The 10028-nt window shown below is 40.7% G+C and overlaps 1 protein-coding gene across 1 annotated transcript; it reads right to left on the reverse strand.

The window, feature by feature from the left end:
* Positions 1–2417: 2417 nt before the first annotated feature.
* LOC306747911 (C-type Lectin CRL-like) lies at positions 2418–9337 on the reverse strand. The gene is made up of 6 exons (XM_079231013.1): positions 9299–9337; positions 9053–9168; positions 8830–8969; positions 6956–7084; positions 4134–4251; positions 2418–2681 (listed from the first exon to the last, which is right to left on the reverse strand). The coding sequence occupies exons 2-6, from the start codon at positions 9120–9122 to the stop codon at positions 2614–2616; spliced, it is 525 nt and encodes a 174-aa protein (XP_079087139.1). The 5' UTR covers positions 9123–9168; positions 9299–9337; the 3' UTR covers positions 2418–2613.
* Positions 9338–10028: the final 691 nt, after the last annotated feature.

Consider the following 10028-nt stretch of genomic DNA (forward strand, 5'->3'; position numbering starts at 1 on the left):
AGGAGGAGAGAAAGGAATACAAATAAAAGTAAATGGTCCGAAAGAATGGTCCGAGAATAGTCCTGTGATAGTCAGTCAGTGGGGAACCCGGGCTCTATTGATGAGCCCGACTGCCGACGGGAAGAAACTGTTAGTGTGGCGTGAGGTCTTAGTCCTGATGGACCTCAACCTCCTGCCAGAGGGGAGGGACACAAACAGGTTGTGTCCAGGGTGAGAGGGGTCAGCTGCGATCTTTCTTGCCCGCTTCAGTGTCCTGGAAGTGGACAGGACCTGGAGGGATGGCAAATTGCAGCCAATCACCCTCTCCGCAGAGCGGATGATGCGCTGCAGCCTGGCCTTGTCCTTGGCAGTGGCTGCAGCGTGCCAGACGGTGATGGAGGAGCAGAGGATGGACTCAACGATGGCAGTGTAGAACTGCACCATCATTTTCTTTGGCAGGTTGAATTTCCTCAGCTGCCTCAGGAAGAACATCCTCTGCTGGGCCTTTTGAGGTCCTGGGAAATGATGGAGCCCAGGAAGCGGAAGGACTCCACAGCGTTGACGGGGGAGTCACATAGGATGAGAGGGGCAGGTGGGGCAGCATTCTTTCTGAAGTCCATAACCATCTCCACTGTCTTCAGAGCGTTGAGCTCCAGGTTGTTCTGGCTGCACCAGGTCACCAGGTGGTCAGTCTTCCACCTGTAGGCGGACTCGTCCCCACCAGAGATGAGTCCGATGAGGGTGGTGTCATCCATGAACTTCAGGAGCTTGACGGACTGGTGACTGGAGGTGCAGCTGTTGGTGTACAGGGAGAAGAGCAGCGGGGAAAGAACGCAGCCTTGGGGGGAACCGGTGCTGATGGACCGAGAGCCTGAGACGTGTTTCCCCAGCTTCACGTGCTGCTTCCTGTCAGCCAGGAAGTCTGTGATCCAGCTGCAGGTGGAGTCTGACACCTGCAGCTGGGAGAGCTTGTCCTGCAGCAGAGACAGGTGATGGTGTTGAAGGCAGAGCTGAAGTCCACGAACAGGATCCTGGCGTAGGTTCCTGGGGAGTCCAGATGCTGGAGGATGTGGTGGAGGGCCATGTTAACAGCATCGTCTACAGACCTGTTGACCCTGTAGAGTTGGTCAAATTTAGACTTGCACATGTAAGAAATAAATTGTTTATGTGTACATTACAATGCACAACAGATATGGTAATTAATAAAGAATATTATTATGGATAAGTAATTGTATGCATATGAACGAGAAGAAGAAGAAGAAGAAGAAGAAGAAGAAGAAGAAGAAGAAGAAGAAGAAGAAGAAGAAGAAGAAGAAGAAGAGCTCCGCCCCTGAAGCTGCGGGCCCAATGAACAAAGAGATTGTGACAGAGGTGATATGATAGGTGATACTAACCAATGGAAGGGCCTAAAGCTCTGTGGCTGAGGTAGAAACTAATGTACGCGAGAGGAAGCGGCCCCCTCTCTCCTGTGACGCCAGCTAAACGGACGTGTGGTCGGTAGAGTTCGCTGAGGAAGGAGGGAGCCCGATCGGGACTGCATAAACTGTCTGCTATCATCTCCAATTAAATTATTTTTTATTTTAACTCATTTTGGACTCTGGACCTTATTCCCCACACCAGCTCCCAGGACCTTTTGACCACATTTCTTCAATAGGTGAGGACTACACTTTACACAAAGGGTTTGGGAGCCTTTTCAGTACTGGTGACCATCAACAGCTTTTCGTGTGATCTCCACAAAATGCTCCGAGGCATGAGACACTTCCACAAGTGGAGAAGACCAGACTTTGATATGGAAGACCAGGGTTATATTCTGTCAGAGGAAGAGGACCTTTTCAACTCACACCTGCTTGTCATCCATGTCATGAAACACCTGAATCCAATTATCTCTTCAAATGAACTGATAGGTCCACATTCTGTTCCCAACCAAGACGTGTTAAATAAATAAATAATTCAATGAATACAAATTACTTTAAAAATATATATTTGTTTCCTCTCCATCTAGTTTTAAGACGTGATGTTGTTCTGATGACATTTTAGGTCTCATTCATGCAGAACATTCAGAAATGATTCAGAAACCCTAGGTTGAAATTGGTGTGTTTTCTACATAATGAATCGTTTCCCTCACAGACTGACAGTGTGCAGAGTGCCAAAGAGATTACATAATCAAGTCTTTACAATCTTAAAATGATGGGGAGAATTTAGCTTTTTCATGTCTATGAGTTGTGACCACTTCAATCCCAACATTTCCTTTTGAGATGGTTTCATATGAATATTTTTAGAGATAAAACTGTACAGTATGAAATATCTCAAACCATCATTTCAAGTCAGATTATCCCATCGGTTTCCAAAAATAGAACTTGAACAATTAAAATAACCTGAAACTACCAAAATGAGGTTATTAACATGAAGCAATCTAAAAAGATGCACAGACACAGGGCTCCTGTATACATCACAAAATCTCATATTTATTGCAGTAAATGTGAAAGCTTGCAGTGGTTACAGTTGATGAAGACGAGTCCAACAGCAGCTCTTCATGTTCACTCTGAACTACTAGAGTCTCACTCTGAACTACTAGAGTCTCACTCTGAACTACTAGAGTCTCACTCTGAACTACTAGAGTCTCACTCTGAACTACTAGAGTTTCGCTTGACACACAAAGGGCCTCCTCCTATAACAGTGCTCATCGTTCCAGAGTCCCCAGCCTGTAAAACAGAAAACAGGACAGTCATGTGATTAATGAGATTTCAGGGTTTGTGGTACTGAAGTGTCTTATTGTCATGTTGTCTTTACACAGTGTGAACTTGCTATGAATGTGTGTACTTACTGCATTATACTATAATAATGTATGCTCCTGATATGCCTCGTCCTTCACTTAAACCCTCTCTTCATGTTGAGGAAACCCAGGACTCTGAATATATTCATGTATTGTGTGAAACAGTTGTGTTAACGTCTGTATGAAGTCAACAACTGACTGTCAAATCAAATGAAGTTCAATTAAATAATATCTCAACAATATTGATAGTTAGTTTTCAAATTGAATTAGATGAATCATAAAATAAAAGTTATCTCGTTTCAAGTAAAATATGGGATGTATTTATGAATGAAAGAAAGAGTGAAAGAACAGAATGATTTTGAAAAACGTGACTCTTAAAATAAAGTACATAAAGTACTGAATTCCGCTGAATTGCCTGAATTCACTGAAAACTTGTTATATTGATCTCATAATCTAAAAAGGGACTTCATCTGTGGTTATTAAACCACTTGTTTCAGCTCTAGTCCTCTCTGTTTACATCATTATTGGACAGTAAATGAATGTTAGCATTCTGATCATATTGAGCTCTCAGGTTTATTTCCTGTACTTCATCTCAGATGTGAGTGGGTACGTTTGATCAAAGGTTCTGTGCTTTGTCTCGTAGTGGAGCTTCACATTGCTGCTTTTAATAATCATCTCGGTCTCTGAACATATGAGACATTCTGGTTTTGAACTGTCCATTGGAAGAATGAAGACAGAAGAGTCCATTCTTGGTTCAAGACTCTGGTCTCTGACCACTTTCCTCTTTTACGAGAACGACATGTGAAATAACTTCTCTGACTCACGTATTATTCTCAGACTCTCCTGTGTGTGTGAATCTCACTTGAGTAGGAAGTTGATCAGAATACATATTTGGTTATCTGAGTAGCGTCACGTGAGATGATTTACATGCATGTAGTTGGTGGTGTGTTTCTTGGACCGCTGAACGAGTGCCCTGAAGGCTGGAAAAGCTGCACCGGTTGAAAAAGAAGCGCTCCATCAAAATGTAATAATCAATGATCTCTGGGTTCAGGGTTCAGATACAACGCGTCTTTTATACTCTTAGCCAGCAACAAATATACTAATATTTACACATCTGACCAAAAGCTCACAAGGGTTGCCTTTATTATAACACCCGAATTATTTAAATAGCCCTTGTGGTTGCAGAGATACACCCTTTTTAGTTTGGGTATGCTATTTCGAGCTAAATCCTAAAAAATGCCTTGGGGCTTAACGGGGCTTATGGTGGATGGTTAATAATCATCCACCAGGGGTCATGAAAGTGTCTTTTCTTGAGGTTCAGAAGTCTACGTTCATCTCTATGAAGTTATAACCTCTCCTCCTGAGTCTTTAGTTTACTTACCCCCGTAGTTCATCTCAATGCAACCCTCTGGTTTAAGCCAATGACTGTCGGGTTGACCCCGAGCCCAATTGGAGTAGTCAAATTTAGACCCATCATCCCAAGCATAGCTGTTGCCATTCTGAAAAGAAACAAACAAAGAATGATGACCTGAGCATGACGACTGCACTAACATTCATGCGGTCTGTGTTTTTCACAGACCGCACAAGACCGCACAAGACCGCACAAGACCAGCACAAGCCTGCTGCTAATACAGTATTACATTATGTTTTCTTTGTATTTCATGCCATGTGATTTGTACTTTTCTACTCCACTAGATCTCAGACATAACTAGAAATTGCGTTTCCTGCTGAAAATGCATTGGAATGCTAAAAGCTGAAGCTTAAAGCTAAAATATTTGAAAAGATAGCTGAATATAGCTGAATATAAACATATTAAATTATATAATAGTAGCTGAAGGTTTTGTCAACATTTGAACGTTTAAAAGGTGTCTCTAGCTGAACGTATGAAGAACCTGTAAGCTTTTGAAGTTGAAGAGGATTTGAAGAATTGATCCCATTCATTTTAATTTTCATAAAAAGCTTAATAATTAAAACATTGGAAAAGTCAGAAATATGAAAAGGTCATTGCCATCGTGTCCTTAAGGAGCTGAACGTTTTAATAGCTGAACGGTTTCTGTAGCTGAATATATGAAGGAGGAGAAGAGATTAAAAATATGTACAGAAGAAATAGAATAAGATATATAAGTTGAACGAGAGAGGTAGAGAAAGAGAGCGGGAAAGAGTGAAACTGAAGAGAGAGAAAGAAAGAAAGAAAAAAAATTAGAGGGAGAGAGAGAGGTAGAGAGAGGGGTATAGAGAGAGAGAGAGAGTGAGAGAGATGTGTAGAGAGAGGTAGAGAGAGAGAGGTAGAGAGTTCATGTGTGTGTGGGTGTGTCTTCCCTCTCTCTGTCTCTCTGTCTCTCTGTGTCTATCAAACTGCACTAATGAAAACACCTGTGTGTGACGTGAAGGTTGCCATAGTGATGACTTCAAAGGGACTACGGTTCTGTAGAGATTAACAAGGAGTTAATGCTGGTGAACACCTATCAAACTATCTAAAAACTGAGTCTCTAAAAGCTCCTTTTGCTTCGATAGCAGATATTGAGAGTAAGGACGACTTGATGAACAGATTCTGTGACTGGTGGGTCTTTAATGTAAAACATGTGTCTCTAAGAGCGATTTCAAAATCAGGTACGATTGTCTGTGGGAGACATTTTTTAAATGATATTTAACATGGGAGGGAATGGAAGAGGAGGTTGACTTCCTCTCACATATAGTCAGATTTAAACACGTCGGAATCTGTTGGATTCAAATCGACCCAATGTTACGAAGTAAGGCAAGATTTTTGACGTTGGCAAAAAGCAAATACCTTTTTTACGAAATCTGGAAATCTCTCAGGACTCAAGCTGTGACATCACCACTCTGAGCTGCGCAATACACACCCATGTTAAAGCCAGAAAAGGTCGGAAAAAAGCATAAAACGAAAACGCTGACAGATCAAAAAGTATAAAAGATATAAAAAATCTGAAATGATAGAATAATAGCTGAAGGTTTTGTCGACATTTTAAGTTTAAATTTAAATGTTGTCTTTAGCTGAACGTATGCAGAATGTGTAAGCTTTGAAAGTTGAAGATGATTTCAGGATATTCTCCATCCGATCCCATTCATTTTCATTTTCATAAAAAGCTTAATAATTCTAAAATTGGAATAGTTAAGAATATGAAGATATTTAGCCGGAGTGTCCTTAAGTAGCTGAATATTTTAATAGTTGAACGGTTTCTGTAGCTGAATATATGAAGACGTTTAAGAGGTTCAAAATATGTACAGAAGAAGCGGAAGTTGAATAAGTTTAATAAAGAAGAGAATAACAATAGTTGGAATGCTTCAATGCTGAAGCATTCCAACTAAATATTGTTCTTTTTACTACATCTCAGAGGTATTCTGGGTGACGGGTTTTGGTTATCACTGTTGTAAGCTAGTATATTAGTTATTATAAAATGGATGAAACATCATAATAATACAACAGTGCAGTGAGAGATATCTATAACACTGCAGACAACTATTTATATAGTTATTATGCATCAAATTGAATTATTGCATTGTTTGAGTCAAATCTGAATCTGCAACATAACATCAACATGTGTCAGCAGGTTAATGCAGTACTACAACATGGTACTCTGAGGTAGAAGTACACACTAAGTAGTATTCAGCTCAGTAGGATGTTTCTATGTGCTTCTGAGGCCTTTTGGTGAATGTATTTGATGGACGATTAGTGAGAGTAGATAGATAGATAGAACACTTGTATTAATCCACAGTGGGGGAACTCTTTTGTCACCAAAGTTAAACAGTCAAACAGACACACAGACAACAACAGACAAGGTGCACAGTGCACAGCAGACAAGAGACACATTACAAAGAACAAACACCAGAAAATGCCATATGGAACAAGATACATGACCGACATCAGAAAGATGCAAAATATAAATCTAAAAACCACAACTAAAGAGAAACAATAATTTTTAACTTGGCCCTTGATCCCTTTTCCAAAGTGACCTCTAGTGAGTCGGGGGAAGGCCAATCACTGAGTCTTTCTGATCATCTTATTGATCCTGTTTGTATCATCCGCAGTAATGTCCCCCCTCCCCCCTCCTCCCCCCCCCCAGCAGAGCACAGCATAGAAGAGGACAATCTTAGTAACATCATTCAATAACACGTGTTTACCTCTGTGATTTCATTGTAAACACATTAGAGGCACAAACTGAACAGAAACATTTCACTTCTTACCCAATACAGTCCGATCCAGTAATGATCTTTTCCAGTTGTAGCCCTGTACATGGCACATTCCAGTTGTTCCAGTTCTTTAAAGCTGTGGATTGATACCAGCGCTCCATTTGTGAAGGTCCGACAGTGTTTCTGTAATCAAAAGAGATAATGAGGATTATTCTTCATCCTAATTCCCTGATTTGAACTTTCTTCTCCTGACCTGAAGTCATGAAGGCTGTTCAGTTCCCTTCTGCTCTGAGGAGAATACACCCTGAACCCTAGAACACTACGTTACAAACAGTAACACCATCACTAACGTCGGATATACTTTACCCGATATAATATACTTCTCATCAAAATATATTATAATACAACAATACAAGGGAAGTTAAAGTACTCTTCTTGTATTTAACCCTATGTAGCTTCTCATAAAACAATAAACAGGTATCATAGGGGATCCTAAAAAAAGACTCAAAATCGGGTGAAAAATTAGGGAATCATCAATAAAACATTATTCAAAATATAAATAAGGGAGAAATGAACTTGTTCTTTGGTCCACATGTTCCTGGGACATGTGTGTCTTGTCCTGTGAAGGAAAAGTCTCCCTTCAATGTTAAAACCCATTAAAAAAATGTCACCCTCTATCACTAACATAATAGAAAGACATGTCTACGTTCAAGAAGACACGTCTACCTTCAATAAGACACGCCTACGTTCAAGAAGACACGTCTACCTTCAATAAGACACGTCCACCTTCAATAAGACACGCCTACCTTCAATAAGACACGTCCACCTTCAATAAGACACGCCTACCTTCAATAAGACACGTCTACCTTCAATAAGACACGTCCACCTTCAATAAGACACGTCCACCTTCAATAAGACACGCCTACGTTCAAGAAGACACGTCTACCTTCAATAAGACACGCCTACGTTCAAGAAGACACGTCTACCTTCAATAAGACACGCCTACGTTCAAGAAGACACGTCTACCTTCAATAAGACACGCCTACGTTCAATAAGACACGTCTACCTTCAATAAGACAGGCCTACCTTCAATAAGACACGTCTACCTTCAATAAGACACGCCTACCTTCAATAAGACACGTCTACCTTCAATAAGACACGTCTACCTTCAATAAGACACGCCTACGTTCAAGAAGACACGTCTACCTTCAATAAGACACGTCCACCTTCAATAAGACACGTCTACCTTCAATAAGACACGCCTACCTTCAATAAGACACGCCTACGTTCAAGAAGACACGTCTACCTTCAATAAGACACGTCCACCTCCAATAAGACACGTCTACCTTCAATAAGACACGCCTACGTTCAAGAAGACACGTCGACCTTCAATAAGACACGCCTACCTTCAATAAGACACACCCTCCTTCAATAAGACACGCCTACCTTCAATAAGACACGCCTACCTTCAATAAGACACGCCTACCTTCAATAAGACACACCCTCCTTCAATAACGCCAGTGAGCAGCATGAAGCTACACAAGGACCCACATAAAATAAAATTATGAATATGACAATGCTTTATGATTAATTTTGTCTTCAAATCTTCTCCAAATTTAATTTTCTATTGCAGTTTTACATTTGAATTTAAATGTTTGAATTCAAGTTTTTAATGTGAGAAATTACCAATAAGATCACCAAAATTATTGAATTCATTTGCCAATTTTTGCTCTGGGTAAATGGCCCTCCATAGCTGAACCTGCTTTATTAAAACACTTTGATTACACTTGAGAGTAAATGGACTTCTCCTTTCCATAAATACAGCTTCCTCCTCTTTCCTCACTTCTTCTAATGAAGTGATGAGACTGTGTGAACAGGAAGAGGTCAAATGTACTGTCTGTAGTCTGGTGTGTGTTTGTTTTTATTACCCTCGCATCTCCATAAAACAAATGTGGTGTAAGGATCGCCTTCACACAGCGGTTTGGTCCGAACTGGAACCAGCCTGGACCGAGATCCTTTCTACAATAATTGGCCGGATATTTGGTCCGACACATTTCTCCAGGATTCCCTGTTTCACAGAAAAAAAGTGCTGTTAGTTTAGTGTTCCTGGTGTCTGTGTAGAAAGTGATTTAGTGACAGTTTGGTTCTTACATGCTGCAGAGGCTGACATGGACATCAGCACCACCAGAAGAAGGACGGCAGTCACCACAACAGGACGCATGGCTCAGGATTCACTGACTCTCAGAACTCTACAACTGGAATATCACCTGGAAATGCCACACCGTTCAACCCCATTACAACAAGACACTTCAGTTGTTACCAGTTTTCTAACCCACAGATCAGATCAGAGTTATTTCTGTTCTCTAAAACCTCCACCAAGAGACAAAGAGGACTCACCACAAGTGTCTTCTCCCTCGTTGCATCTCATACTGAAGGTCTGTTTAAATACCTTTCACAGCCATGCTTAAGGGTCTGAATGTTAAAACATGAACTACTTCAATAACACGCCTGTTTAACTTCCACGTCATCCCAGAAGTAGGATCCACCTCTATTCAGTTACAACATTATAATATGAAGCATCCATGAACAAACAAAGCACTTCTTCAATACTAGGTTGAGTGTTGGCCAGTTCATGAGTTGCAGCTCTATGAATGTTTTCTAAATGTTGATATGTGGAACGGCCTGTCTAGGACTCACTAAAACAATTCTCAAAGTCCACATTTCTGAGCATTAAACAACCAACAGAACAGGAAATATGTTCTCATCAGAGGAGCTGATATTACAGAATATCTCTCCTAAAAAGATGTGTTTGGGATCCACCAGCTGGACACTATGGTCCCCACAGCCCACCCTCATTATAGTTCTTATCATTATAGCTCATCTTGATGCAGGATGCAGGGCTTCTATTGCTGTACTCCAGGGGCCACATTCACTAACTACTGGGGTTTGTTTGCATCCAATTCCATCAGTTTCCCTCTAAGTCACACATACTATTTTAAACAATGTATTTTTATTCTTCAAGTGATGATTCAACTTGAACTTTGATGAACTGACAGCAGGTTGGTGAGTGTGTGTCCTTGTATGAATTGCATTGTGGGGTCAAAGATCTTTACACAATGTCCATCAT

The sequence above is a fragment of the Taurulus bubalis genome, assembly GCF_910589615.1.
Source record: "Taurulus bubalis genome assembly, chromosome: 15".
In the NCBI taxonomy this organism is placed as follows: domain Eukaryota; kingdom Metazoa; phylum Chordata; class Actinopteri; order Perciformes; family Cottidae; genus Taurulus; species Taurulus bubalis.